This window comes from Bos indicus x Bos taurus, chromosome 6 (genome assembly GCF_003369695.1).
Source record: "Bos indicus x Bos taurus breed Angus x Brahman F1 hybrid chromosome 6, Bos_hybrid_MaternalHap_v2.0, whole genome shotgun sequence".
Taxonomy (NCBI): domain Eukaryota; kingdom Metazoa; phylum Chordata; class Mammalia; order Artiodactyla; family Bovidae; genus Bos; species Bos indicus x Bos taurus.
The window spans coordinates 113,053,032-113,067,855 of record NC_040081.1 but is presented as its reverse complement, the minus strand read 5'-3'; the positions used below and the strand labels follow the sequence as shown (position 1 = coordinate 113,067,855).

The following is a 14,824-nucleotide window of genomic DNA, read 5'->3' as shown; positions in this document are numbered from 1 at the left end:
GGGACGGAGTTTCAGTTTGGGAAGATGACAAAGTTCTGGAGATGACGGTGGTGATGGGTTCACAACCATGTGAATGGACTTCATGCCACTGAATGTCCACTTAAAAATGGTTTGGAGGGTAAATTCTAAGTTATCTGTAATTTACCACCACTGCCAACAAAGGTCCATCTAGTCAAAACTATGGTTTTTCCAACAGTCATGTACGGATGTGAGAGTTGTACCATAAAGAAAGCTGAGCACTGAAGAATTGATGCTTTTGAACTCTGCTGTTGAAGAAGACTCTTGAAGAGTCCCTTGGACTACAAGGAGATCCAACCAGCCCATCCTAAAGGAAATCAGTCTTGAATATTCATTGGAAGGACTGATGCTGAAGTTGAAGCTCCAATACTCTGGCCACCTGATTGTGAAGAGCTGACTCACTGGAAAGACCCTGATGCTGGGAAAGATTGAAGGCAGGAGGAGAAGGAAACGACAGAGGATGAGATGGTTGGATGGCATCACAGACTCGATGGACATGAGTTTGAGTAAACTCTGGGAGTTGGTGAGGGATAGGGAGGCCTGGCGTGCTGCAGTCCATGGAGTCTCAAAGAGTCAGACACGACTGAGCGAGTGAACTGAACTGAACCACCGCTGAGAAACAATAAAGAAGAAAAAAGCGTAAAAAATTTTTTTGCCCTAAAAAGGAGCGCTCAGGCTCAAGAGTGAAGAGTGGCATCACATCTCGGGCCTGTATCAGCTCTGTGACTTTGGGCAAGTCCCCGGGATGCTGCGAACCTCACTTTCCTTTGTAAAATGAGTGCAACAGTTGTATCCATGTCTTAGGACTGTTTGCAGAAGTAAATGAGATGATGCTTGTGATGCGCTTGGCACAGCCATGGGCACATAAAAGGGGGCTGTGATTATTAACTTCATGATTACTAATCAGAAGCAATATGTAAATGACGAGAAATTGTTATTCTAAGATAGAATTGCCTCTGAAGCAGAAGTATGGAGGCCATCCTACATGCCGCCTCTCCCGCTAAGGCCCGGGAGATGGTATCTCTCAGAAATACACACGGCACAGACACTCATAAAGAACCCTTTCTGAATTAAAAGTCATTGGAATAGAAGCAGCCACATGCAGCCTGGCTCTTTTCTCCCTTTAATTTGAACTTAATTTATCTCCGAGCATCAGGACATGGCGTCGTGCAAGAGATGTGCCCTGTTGGAGTCAACGTGAGCTCGGCATTGAAGGGAATGATCAGCTTTTGCAAGAAAATCATGAAGAAAGGAGGGTGCTGTTATTTTAAGATCTTCGCGCTGGTGTGAAAAGAAATTAATTAAATGATCATAATTTTCTGGACGAATGCAGTAACTGACTGCTGCAGAGATGCAAAATTAAGAAGCACCTTTTCCACCTCAAAAGAACAGTGGAGTTTTCATTCTCTCTCTCTTTTATTTTTTTCCGGTTCTGCAGTGACAGCTCCCATTCCAGGATTCCCATTAAATGTTTAAAACAACAAACAGAGCTTAATTGGGATACAGGTGATACAATGCTGTGTGTCCTGGAATCCCGGAGCTGCAGCAGGAAGGGTTTTCCTGCTACCCTCCGAGGGCTGTCCATCCGTCATTGCCAGCTCCCAGGGGGCTGGGAACAGGCTGAACAGGTCTGTGTTTTACAACCCACGGAGTGCGGGTTAGGGGTGGTCGCACCGCGGGAGCCCATGTGAGGCGGTGCAGGGCATTCGCCTGCCCGCCATCCACTGGGCACTCCTGGAAGACCCATGGGTGCGTGTTTTCATGGCGCTTCTGTCCCCCGCATCCACGCTCACACCGAGGATGAGGCTTTCCAAGGATTCCCACAGCAAGAGCAGGCTGGGGATAGAACCCCCAACATGGGCTTCACCTTCCAGACCCCAGGGACGGAGACCTCACCGTGACCACGACAACAGGCAGGGCTCCCCCTGCTCCCTGAGCTTCCAAACCTGGGCACAGGCTGGCCAGGAACAGGGCTGCAGAAGCGGCTGGCTTCAAGGCTTACCAGCATTGCCCCGCACTCCATAAAGCACCCGTGCCAACTCAGGAATTAGTAGGGCGAGGGCGAAACAGGCCACTGGGAAGCATCTGTAAATAACTCACTCTTTGGATGCTGAAAAAAGAAAAATGGGGAAGCTCCCCCCGCCCCAAACAGAAGGCAGTTTACAAGCTCCCACTCCGGGTCCTCCTAAACTGGGGGATCACGTGGGGGTGCCTGGCGTGTTGCCAGCGCATGATCTCACGGCTCCAGCCCCACACTCCCCAGTGTCATCCTCGGGGGGCTGAGCTTACCTCTGACCAATTATGCTAAAACCAAATGTTGAAACAACTGTAACTCTAAAGGAGGCCTACCAAGCGCTGGATTGCCTTCTAATCTGAAGGGGCGTGCAGAAGAAAGAAGCTAATTTATGATCTCCTTAAAACACTCTCAGGAACCCTCATGCAACTACAAATTAAATAGCCACTTCATTAAAGTAAAAGTAGATTTGTGCAATGTGTCCAGGAACCTTATTAACAGAGCTGTTTTTGTGCCTTTGAGCCAAGCTTCCTGATTGACAGACCTGTTCTTTCTCCGCCTGGTGCACCAGACTTTTCCAGGACTCCGTACCTCGCCATCGGCCTGCACCCTCTCACCCTCCCAACCTCCTCCTAGGCCCGGTGACGGTGACTCTCCCCACCCTTCAGAGCTGCTCGAGCATCACCTCCTCCAGGAAGTCCTCGGTGACCTCCCCAGCACAGATCCTTAGGGCACCAGAATTCTGCAATAAATTCCTGTCCAGTCCCAGTGACCCACCAGGACAGGAGTTGTGATTGGTTTTGCTCACCACTGCACCCCAGCACCTAACAGAGCCTCTTCTTTTTAACTTCTTATTTTATATTGGAATCTAGCCGATTCACATGCTGTGACAGTTGCAAAGGCACAGAAGAATGACTCAGTCTCATACACACACGTATCCATTCTCCCCCAAACTGCCCTCCCGTTCAGGCGGCCACATCACATTGAGCAGAGCTCCCTGTGCTGCACAGTAGGCCCCTGTTGGTTATCCACCTTTAATAGAGCCATGCAAACACGTCGATCCCCAACTCCCTCGCTATCTCCTCCCTCCACCCTCCCCACGCCATCCGCCCCCCACCCGCAACCATAAGTTCATTCTCTGAGTCCTAACAGACCCTCTTAGAAAGCAGCTGCTTTGAAGGCTAACGCGAGGTCTCTTCTCACCTGGGACTCTCAAACTTCGAATGAGTTCTCCAGGCACAGAAGAATGCCAAAGACCCCAGGTGGTCCTGCGCCCAAGACAGGCACCCCCCACCCCCGACTGCAACACTGCCAGCTTGCCTGCCAAGACTCTCCCAGACCCAGCCCGCCCAGCGTATGCGTCCACCGACCACCGCCTGCCTCACAGCGCCGGCTGCCCTCACTCTCATCATTTGTCGTCCAGCCGCCAGGCCCAGGCTGGCACAGCTGGCTTCCTGACAGCAAATGTGACGGCCGCTCAGTGCTGGTCACCGCATCCCTCGACCTCTGTCTGCTTCTGTCTGTGTCTAGGTGGCCGCTGGCTGCCCTTGGTGAAGGCTGCGAGACAGAGAAGCAGCCCTGCATCTGGGAAGATGCCCACCGGCCAAGCAGAGACCAGCCACAGCTCAGCCACCGTGAACTAAACCTCTCTCTCCAGTCCAGTCCCCACCCCACAATGCTGCAGGCCGGCACTCTGGTGGCCTGGAATTCCAAAATATCTCACGGAAGATTCTGTAGACTTAAATGGAAGGCCCTGGAGCCACAAAGCCCGCCCACAGGAGTGGAGCACAGCTGTCACCACAAAGACCCCGCCATCAGATGCCAGGCTACAAATCAGCTTTGTCACCGGATTCATTCAAGAACCTGAAGGGCTTTCCATGAAGGCCCTTATGGTCCTCTGGACGTTGAAGGCTGGCCATGAGCCAGGAGGCCAGTGCCGCTCCAGGAAAGACAGAAGCCTGCAGCGGGGATAGGGAAGCGGGAGCTGAGGCGGGCAGCCACGCCCTGTCCATCCTCATCGGAGCCTGCTCTGAGATCCACTCTCCCCTCCCTCTGTCCCCTCCAGGGCCTGGGCCACGTCTCAGCACCATAGCAGCCTCCTCCCTGAGCCCACCCTGCACACTGCCTCCAGGGTGGTGGCTGAAACTCAGCCCAGCCCCCGCGGCCACTTCCCGAGCCCCTGCTTCAGGCCGCACCCTGTCGGAGCACTTTACACAGACGATCCGGCACTGCAGACAGATGTTCGAGCCATCACTTCCCCCAGATCTAAGACACCGAGGCCTCGGGAGCTCAGTCCATCCAACCCAAACCGCAGAGCCAGAAAGGGGCAGGGCCGGTGCGAACCCAGGCAAGCACCCATAACCCACGCTACCACAGTGGGCCCTGGGGCCTCATGTTTGGGGCCCATTCAGAGCTGACTTCAACCAGTTTTTTGTTTTCAAACTTCTTTCCTCTGGTTTCTCTTCATGCACAATGCACTCACTGTCTCCTTAGAGGGTGCATAGCACGCCTTCACATCCCCTCCCCCCAGATCTTGCTCAAGTAGCCCCTCCCCCAGGATGCCCCTCTCTGTCCCCCATGTGCCCCCCCCCACTCAACCTATAAGTTCACCCTGATAGCGACTCTTCAGGCAGTCTTCCCTGATTTCCCCACTGGGGAAGATGGTGCTCAGCCCCCATATCTTAACTGTGCATGTCCATCCCTTCTTTCCCCACAGGACTACTCTGAGCCCCGCTGCGTGAAGCTCAAGGGACACAAAAGTAAATGAAGCCCCTTTCCAGCTGTTATGAATTAAAGTGTGCCCCCCCCCCCCCACAAATCATATGTTTAACTCCTAACCACCAGGACCTCAGGATGTGACTATATTTGGAGATAAGGTCTTTAAAGAGGGGATTAAGGTAAAATGGGGCTTCCTTAGTGGCTCAGATGGTAAAGAATCTACCTGCAACGCAGGAGACCCAGGTTCAATTCCTGGTTCAGGAAGATCCCCTGAAGAAGGGAATGGCAACCCACTCCAGTACTCTTGCCTGGAGAATCCCATGGACAGAGGAGCCTGATGGGCTACAGTCTGTGGGGTCACAAAGAGTTAGACACAACTGGGTGACTAGCACAACTTAAAATGAGGCCACCGGAGTGGGCCCTGATTCCATATGACTGGTGTCCTTGTAGGAAGAGATTAGGACGCAGACACAAAGATGGCCAGTCCTAAAGGAAATCAACACTGGAAGGACTGAAGCTGAAGCTCCAATACTTTGGCCACCTGATGCGAAGAGCCATTGGAAAAGACTCTGATGCGGGGAAAGATTGAAGGCGGGAGGAGAAGGGGACAATAGAGGATGAGACAGTTGGATGGCATCACCGACTCAATGGACATGAGTTTGAGCAAGCTCCGGGAGTTGGTGATGGACAGGGAAGCCTGGCGTGCTGCAGTCCATGGGGTCGCAAAGAGTCGGACACGACTGATCGACTGAACAACAACACAAAGACGGCCATTGACAAGCCAGAGGGAGAGGCCTTGGGAGCTACCAACCCTGCTGCCCCCTTGATCTCAGATGAAAGTGAAAGTGAAAGTTGCTCAGTCTTGTCCAACCCTTTGCAACCCCATGGACTATACAGTCCAAGGATTTCTCCAGGCCAGTATACTGGAGTGGGTAGCCATTCCCTTCTCCGGTGGATTTTCCCAACCCAGGGATTGAACCCAGGTCTCCCGCATTGCAGGTTCTTTACCAGCTGAGCCACAAGGGAAGCCCTTGGATGACCAGCCTCCAAAACCCTGGGCAAAGCCCTGCTTTTTGAGCCATCCGGTCTGGCTCTCTGTTGTGGCGGCCCTGGGAGGCTGACACAACTGCCCTGAAGGAACCTGACCTCTGACAGGTGTGCCAGCTGTGACCCATTTCACACCTTCAGAAGCTCCACACTCTGATTTGGAGCTCTGTGTCTCTGGGTATAAAACATGCACAAATGTTAGGTTCCCGAAGATCCCCCGGTAGAGAGCAGGGATAGTCAGGGCTGAATTATCTCTGCTCCCCTAGACGTCTCCAACCCAACCCTGCAAACAGGACACAGAGCAGAGGCAGAAAAGGGAGCGGGCAGGGTGGGCCAATCCGTGGCCCAGCAGTAACAAAGCCAAACAAACGGCCTGGCTGCAGGAAGCTCACATTCCAGTCCATTAACGTATCCAAGGTACAGTCCCACTGCCCTAAAGAAAGGCGTGCAGATGAGCTGCGCTTCAGGATATAACTGTGGGATTTCCCAGAAGCGGGAAAATCGGGACAGGGCACAGCGCCGTCCCACTGGGGTAGCATCAAACCCTGAGCCTGGAACCAGAGACCTGCATCCTGTCGCATTGTCCTGTGTGTGTGTGTGTGTTAGTTGCTCAGTCGTGTCCGACTCTTTGCAACCCCATGGGTTTTAGTTCTCCAGGCTCTCGCCTCTGCCCATGGAATTCTCCAGGCAAGAATACTGGAGTAGGTTGCCATTCACCTTCCCCAGGAGACCTTCCCCACCCAGGGATGTAACCCGGGTCTCCTGCATTGCAGGTGGATTCTTGACTGTCTCAGCCACCTGGGAAGCCTTCATTCTTGTCATATTTGCCTCTAAATCACCCCTCTGCCTCTGAGGGTAGCTAGCGAGACTCACAACCTGGAGCCTCTGTGCACCACCCCGTCTGGAAGCATCAAAGGTAACACCGGTTGGTTGCAATGAAACATTCATTTCACACCTAACAATTCATTTCTATGGCTAAACGGCAGACAGAAAGGCAGTGTCTGAACTTCCAAGCAAGTCCCCTTCTGCATCTCCATGGGAGCGGGAAGAAACCAAGCCTTTGGAAGGAAAAAGCACATATGTTCTCAGCGCTACAGCCACGGGGCCTGTCCTGGAGCCAGCTCACATCCTGTGATTCGCCATTCCTTTCTGCAGATGCTCTAAAATGCCGTTTTGAGCAGCTACCCCTCTCAGCAAATGCTTTTTCTATTAACTTGGAAAAACACCGGACACAGTGAAGCAAACACTTTCTCTGCTCACGTGAAGCACCTGGACAGGCCTAGCTCCTTGGGGCCGGATACCTGCGCAAACGAAGTGAAATGAAATTTTGAAAAGACTCTGCTCAGCAAATCAGCCTCAAGTCAGTTTCTTTCCTGTTGCCGCTTTCAAAGATGGGGCTTTCAAGCAGAGGAGCGGAGGTGATCCAAGTGCAAAATCCTGGCTAAAATCCTTGGCCCTGTGGCTGCCAGAGGGGCTTGGAGCGCATTTCTGAGTGCGGAGAAAATAACGTAACGCATGCGCGGAGTACTAAGAAACCAGAGACTGGGCGGGGGGGATGGCTTTTCTCAGCGCTTGGTTACAGCTTTCACTCCTCTTGAGTTTTCCCCAGGCAAGCGAAACTCAGGCATCACCTGCTGCCAAAGCCAAAGAATGATGTGCTTTTCCAGAGAGGACTCCAGTCTCCCATTCCAGAGAATGGGTGAGCCGGGGGTGGGGGGAGTAGGCGGTGTTGACAAGCGGAGTGGGAGGTGCTTGAGCCAAAGGCCTGGTCAGCGTCTCCAGGCTGCTCTGCCCACCTTCTCACCCACAGACGCTAACAGCCGTGAGTACTTGGGCTTCCGCCTCCTGAGTGTCTTGCTAAGTGCCAGGCCACGCCGGGCTCCGCACAGTCACCCCTGCCCGCCCCCGCTTTCCTAGCTCCAGGGGAGCAAGGCATCTCTCAAAGCTCCTCTCCAGATTTGGACTTCCTGCGACCCACTAAAGAGAAACCAGCACCCCCCTCCCACTTCCCACACCCAACCTCCCCCTTGCAGGCATTCACCTGCCAGCAGCCAGGAAATAGTCATAAGGGACCCACTCAACTCAGCCACTGTCCCCAAGGAGCAAAGCCAGGTGGGCTCCTCTGCCAGGCCCTGCCCCCTCGTCTCTCCAAGGAAACCCTGCACTCAAGGGGGGTTGGCAGGCTAGCTCTCAGTGAGTCCTGAAGGTGCTTGTCCCATCTGGGAGGCTGGTCTCCAACACTCTGTGTCTCTCCCTAACTTCTTTCACCCCCACTGGCCACTCCCCACGAAGCTAAAATGAATTAGCTGCTGGATGAACCTGGGGCAGGGGTGGCGGGGAGGAGGGAGGCTTGGTTTGAATGTTCTGGCTCCACAGGATTGACTTAACAGTCAATATTTATTTGTTCCCTTGAGTTACTGGTGTCCAGGTTTTACCCTGCAGTCCCAAAGGTACAGCTTAGGGTACACAGGACAAGGTTTAGTAGTGAAACGGGAATGAGGGAAGGGCAGGGCCCAGCTGCACATCTGGGGTCTGACCCCTCTCTCCAGACGGTGCGGGTTTGGACCTCCAGGCACTTCCCTGGTGGCTCAGATGGTAATGAAACCGTCTGCAATGCAGGAGATTCAGGTTTGATCCCTAGGCCAGGAAGATCCCCTGGAGGAGGAAATGGCAACCTACTCAAGCATTCTTGCCTGGAGAATCCCATGGATGGAGGAGCCTGGTGGGCTACAGTCCACGTGATCGCAAAGGGTCAGATACGACTGGCTAGCAGGGCACTGAGCTCTGGACCAAGCAGGCTCATCCAGCGCTGCCCCTGCACCAGTAGGCTCACTCCACCCCATCCCTCCTCCACCCCAGGGCGCCCAGCACGCAGGGCTAGACAGAGGAGCTGAGTAACAGTACCACCCAGCCCAGGCTACACTCCTGCCCTGCCTCGAGGAGCGCCTGGACCCCCACCCCTCCACTCCTGATGGACTGATGGACGCAGGGCCTGGCCCTATGCCGTCTCTCCAGAAGTTTGGGGAGCAGTGGTCAAGGAGAAGGGTTGGGGGCAGCCCCTGGACAATGAGCGGACATGGATGCAAGGGAGTGAGGAGGGGTTCCCATCTCCTCTCCCCACAACCAGCCACTCCCACACACACAGCTGCTGGCTGTGCTTCCCCGGCCCCAACCCCACCCAGGGGAAGAAGGTGAGGGTTAGCCCCATACCCCTGACACACCACCCAAAGGAGGAGCGGGTAGGACCCGCAGGACTGGTGGAAGGAGGCTCCAGAGGACCCTAACAGAAGTGTCTTTGCTGGGCAAGGGTGTCCAACTTCCAGCTGGAACGAGGCCAAAGTAGCGGCGAAGGTGGGGGAGGGCGGGGAGTGCAGGAAGCTGGCCCGAAGCGCGGCGCGGAGCCCAACTCCCCGGGTTAGCAGATCCCCGCACATCCAGGTGCGTCCGGCGGCGGGTCCTCCGGACCGGGAGAGGGGCTGCCCCAGAACCGGACGCCGGGCTGACCGCGGAGGTCCTGGAGCCCGTGGAGGTGCCAAGAGCGGGTACCGGGTAGACCAGGGTGGAGAGAGAATCCCAAAGCAGCGCTGGGCGGACCCGGCAGAGCATGAAGGCGATAGAGGTGCAACACCGAGTTGGGAGTGATCTTAAAAGGCCTGGGGGCGCCCCAAGGTGGCCGGGGTCCCGAAACCTCCAGAGACACCCCCAACCTGCGGTCCGGAGGCCAGTGGGGGTGCCCCCGAGACGGCTCAGGGTCCTGGAAATCAGTGGAAATGTCCCCGAGGTAAGGCAGGGTGCTCACGTATCTGGAGACCTCTTCACAAGTGGCCCAGGGCCCGCAGGGGCGCCGCCAGGGTAACTCCCGTCCCCAGGTCTCCGAGAATAGCGGGGTGACTGCGGGGCCGTCCAGAAGTGGAGGCTCCGAGGTGTCCGGGTCAGGGCTCGCGGGGGGCGCGCGGAGGTCACTTACACTGCTGTTCTCGCCCGTCCAGTGCACCATCGCCTGATTGTGCGTCGCGTCCCCCTTGAGCACGAACGACGTGCTGATGAGCGAGACTTGCGCCCGCGAAGCCGCTCCGGCCATCGGCGCTGCCCGCGCCCAGCGCCCCTGGCCCGCGGCGGGGGCGCCGTCCTCGCCGGGACCCGGAGCCTGACCGGGACCCGGGGTACCGGGCTCCTCGTCGCGCGCCTGCCGATCCTCGCCACCGCCGGGCAGCGCGCGCCCCGCAGGCGGGTTCGGCGGCGCCCGGGTCAGCCGGGCGCGGGGACCCAGGCGCCCGGGCTCCGGGGAGCGCCCTGCCGCCCCGCAAGCGGCCAGCAACAGCAGCAGCAGCAGGAGCGGCCGCGAGCGCGGCGGCGGCGGCGGCGGCGGCGCCCCCGGGCTCGGGGCTCGGGCGGTGGGGCCGGGGCCCTTCGGGGCGCGCGGGGATCCCCGGAGCGCCATGGTCGCCGAGGGGCGGCGGCGGGGCCGGCGGCGGGGCGGCGCGGGCGAGAGAAACCGCGGCCGGGAGAGCGGAGGGCGCTGGGGAGCGCGAGCGAGAGCGCAGAGAAAGGAGCCGGCGAGGGGAGGGCGCCGGCGGGAGGAGGGGACTCGGCGCTCCGCCGCCGCCACCGCGCAGCCGAGGGCGCACCGCCACCTGCCGGCCAGCCCCGCGCCCGCCCGGGCGAGCGCCAGACGCTCAGCAACCCGGCCGGCGGAGGTCCTGGGGCGCGCCCCCACCCTCCAGGGCCGCAGGCCACAGACCTCTGTCCTCAAGCCTTGCTCCTTTCCTCCTCCTCCCCGCCTCCTTCCCTCCGCCCTTCCTCTGCCCCTTTCTTCCTGTATTTACTGAGCACCTACTCTGGAAGAGCCAAGTGCCAGGCCCTGGGGATAACCGAGTGAACACAGCCAGGTGCCTGGTTCATCAGCTGAGAGTCTGCTGTCGGGAGACAGACCACCCCCAAGTGGATGCGATCATGGACGAAATCACCCCAGGGAGACAGGATGAAGCCAAATCATAAGTAAAAAGGTGGTCTCTTACAGGGGCCTCTGAAGGAGTAGCAGTGGGTCGAAACCGAACCCAGCACCTTGAGGATGAGGAGGAGACCGTTAGAAGTTGGGGAGGGGGAGGTACTTCGAAAACCCTAAGGCAGCTTCCAGACGACCTATTCCTGCAGCCATGCCTGGGGCTTAGCTTTCGGGACTTGCGGACAGTGGCTTTAAGTCCCAACCCTGGGGGCCACCAGGGGGGCTGCCCTGAACGTAAGAACAGACACCTGGGCGAGAAGAAGGTGTGGGTGAGGTCCCATTCCGAGCCTGGCGGGCCACCGAGCAGAGAGGAAAGGGAGGCTCAGAGCATGGAAGCCCCCACACAAGGTCATGAACCTGCTTTAGCCAGAATTCAAAGTAAGAGTCAGCTTTGCATCCTCTGCCAGGCCAGGGGCCACTCCCTCCATCCCCCTCCCCAGTGGCCCCTGTGTTAGAAATCCTCAGGCTTAGTGTCCTTGTCACACTCTCCTCCCAGATGGGTCTCTGCTTCAGAAAAAGAATGCTCACAGAGAGAGCCTAACAGGGCAGAGCAGCAAAGCCTCAGACATTCGGGAAAGACAGACAGCGGGGCTTCCCGCTGGCCCCAAAAGAGCTCAACCACCTAGCACCCTCTCTCCTGCGGGCTCACCCAGATTCAACCAGAATTCATGCCCAATGAGAGACTGGGCTTGCCCTGTGCCCAGCGCTGGGGTCAGGGGCAAGGGGCTGGCTAGATATCTACACTGCCATCTCCTACCTCAAAGTGTGCCCTCTCCCCTCCACGGTGTAAATTCCCAATCTGTCAGAGTCTGAATCTCCAGGCCCAGGGTCAGGAGAGGAGGGGAAGCCAACATCTGGAGGAACATCTGTCCAACACAGAGAAGAGAAGAACAGATCGGGGTCAGTGCGGGGCTGAAGGGAGGGGGTGGCGAGGTGTGGGGGTGCGTGTGAGCTCAGGTGCAAAGTCGTGTCCGACTCTGCGACTCTGTGGACTGTAGCCCACCGGGCTCCTCTGTCCATGGGAATTCTCCAAGCAAGAATACTGGAGTGGGTTGCCATGTCCTCCTGCAGTGGATCTTCCTCACCCAGGGATAGAACCTATGTCTCTTATGTCTCCTGCACTGGCAGGCAGGTTCTTTACCACTAGCGCCCCCTGGGACGCCCTGATTCATCCCTTATCTGAATCCAAAGCTCAGAGATGTTGTTTCCCCCAGATTTCTCAGCTTACAAACATTTCTGGGCCTGGGGACCCAGTGATGAGAGAGGAAGACAAGGTCCCTGTTCTGGAGAGAAGTGTCTGTCTGTGTGGACAGGCAGATCTAGGAGAAAACCCAGACAGTGCTACATGCCCAGGAGAAGCTAAGGCAGGTGCAGGGTGGTGATGAGGGGGTGCTGGGGGCCAGGTGACTTTGAGCAGAGAAGGAGAGGAGCTGCATGGGCCTGGCAAGAAGAGCCGTCCCAGCAGGGGGGAGCCCGTGAGCTCCAGCACAGCCCAGAGCAGCTGAGCGGTCAGAGGGGAGGCACCAGGCTTGATCTGTGTTCACAAAGCACAGCAAAGACTCTGGAGGGCTTCAAGCAGGGGGAGCAAGGCCAGCGGCGTTCTTATAGCGTCACTCTGGCCGGGGGGAGGACAGGTGCAAGGAGGCCGTAGGATGTGACTGTCCAGGACCTGAGAGAGGCCAGGGCGGCTGGGCACGGGTGACAGGCAGAGACAGGGGAGGAGGAGCGGAGGGAAGCCAGCTTCTGGGTGCCTCACACCCACCGTGTTCACCTTCCTTAGTGACCACATCAGGGACTCGGGGACATGGCTGCAAGAGAAAGACACAGGCAAGTGTAGAAAGCAAAGGAGAGCTTCAAGCAGCCTTCCTGTCTGACACCCCCAGTGCAGAGGGGTCTTGGGAGGCCACAGAGGCCAAGTCTACAGTGCCCATCAAGGTGGCTGACAGCTGGGGCGTGAATGCTGACGGAGGCATCACAAAGCTGGGCAACGTGTGGACACTGGGGTTCAGCACCTGGTCTTGGGTGCATGAAATAAATATTAAACCCTCTCCAGGTTTGTAACACCTCATTCTTCACAACAGCAAGATCCTAACACTGGGAAACCCGTCCCAGCCACCCTCCTTCTTCACCTCCATAATGGGCACTGGACTCCAGACCAAATCAGGCCTGCTCCTGATCCTGGGGGAATTCACAATCTGATGGGGGAGGCGCACAGTCTGGTGGAGGAGATGCACAGTCTGATGGGGGAGGCGCACAGTCTGATGCTGGAGTTCACAGTCTGATGGTGGAGGCGCACAGTCTGGTTGTAGAGTCCACAGTCTGATGGGGGAGGCCCACAGTCTGATGGGGGAGGAGATGCACAGTCTGATGGGGGAGGCGCACAGTCTGATGGGGGAGGAGATGCACAGTCTGACGGTGGAGTTCACAGTCTGATGGGGGAGGAGACGCACAGTCTGACGGTGGAGTTCACAGTCTGATGGGGGAGGCACACAGTCTGGTGGGGGAGGAGATGCACAGTCTGATGGGGGAGGTGCACAGTCTGATGGGGGAGGAGACGCACAGTCTGACGGTGGAGTTCACAGTCTGATGGGGGAGGCACACAGTCTGGTGGGGGAGGCGCACAGCTGAACAGAGAGGGACATGAGGGAAGCAGGTGCCCCCAGGGAGGTGTCTGGGAGCCAAAAGGAAGGGGAGTTGCCTTCTGAGGTTCAGGGGGAAGTTGCTCAGAGGGGTGCCCTTCAACTCGTCCTCCCAGTAATAGTAACAGGAGTAATACATGGTCAGTGCCCCTTGTGGGGCACCTCCTCTGGGCCGGGCACTGTTTGGATGGAAGCATTCACTGAACCTCTGATGTCCATACGGGGCAGTCCTGTTCTCCCCAATTTAAAGGTGAGGACGGTCACAGCAGGCGGGGGCAGTAATTTTTTTTTCATTTATTTTTTAATTGAAGGATAATTGCTTTACAGAATTTTGTTGATTTCTGTCAAACCTCAACATGAAGCGATCTGGTCGCGCCATTTGTCACCCTGCTGACCGCCCAGGTGGATTCGGCCAGTCCGTTGGCCAGGCCTTTCCTCCCTCACAGCTCCACGTGCAGTCGAGGAGGACGCCCACCCCCGGTGGAGGAGGACCGGTCTCCCGTCAAGGGCATACGAGTAGCTGTGCTCCCCTGCTAGAACCTCCAAACGAGCTCTCAAGAGGGCTGTGATTCACCCGAAGGGTTCCAAGGCCCACATCCTCTTGCACCAGCTGGGCATCCTGGGCAGGGCCCAGCTTCACCTGCTTCAGAAACTTGCCTCGCCTGTAAAATGGGGCCAGAGCAGCCCTGACTCGGGGGAGCTCCGTGTGTCGTCTCTGGACCAGAGGCATCCGCGTTAATGGCAGCTGGTTGGAAACGCTGGTTCCTGGGCCCACCCCACACCCGCATGCTTAGTCGTGTCTGACTCTGCAACCCGGTGGAGAGTAGCCCACCAGGCTTTGTCTTTCCAGCTTTTAATCAGACCACTTCCTCATTAAGCATCTCAAGATTTTTTTAATTGTCAAAGGTCTCTTTGATAATATTTTAATATTATATTTTAATTTAATTTAGTGACATTTTATCTTTATAGTCATGGCAAAGCTCAACAGATACGGCTCCCCCAGCCTGTCCATATCAAAGATGGTCAAGAAATCATAAAAAACCTCACCAGGGACACTGGGGGGCCCAGTAGGAGGGAGGCTGAGCGTCTGGACAGGCTGGTGGGGGGCTGGCTTCCACAGAGGGGAGCCCCAGCCACTCCCTCAGCCACCCCACGCGGCCCCCAGGGACCCTGAGACGTTCTGTACCTGCTCCGGGGCAGGGGGGCAGCCGTGACTTGCAGACAAGTCTCCTAATGACTGTCAGTGAACAACAGGGTTAGAGGGGACAGCTTTGAGGGGAAGGATCAGCGCTACAACCTCATTACCAGGTTGTCAAGGGAGACAGAGGTGGCAGTGGGGTTGGCCGGTCAGGAGAGAAGTCTGATACCAAGACGGAAGGGAAG

The 14,824-nt window shown here is 56.8% G+C and overlaps 1 protein-coding gene across 2 annotated transcripts in view; it reads right to left on the bottom strand.

Annotated features, from left to right (window-relative positions):
- The window catches only part of SORCS2 (sortilin related VPS10 domain containing receptor 2), a 495,738-nt gene extending 485,485 nt beyond the window's left edge, over window positions 1–10,253 (bottom strand). For both annotated transcript variants that reach the window (XM_027545110.1, XM_027545111.1), the window contains exon 1: window positions 9,765–10,253. In XM_027545110.1, the coding sequence (XP_027400911.1) occupies window positions 9,765–10,238 (474 nt within the window). In that variant the 5' untranslated portion in view covers window positions 10,239–10,253. The remainder of the gene's footprint in view (window positions 1–9,764) is intronic.
- Between the last annotated feature and the right edge of the window lie 4,571 nt (window positions 10,254–14,824).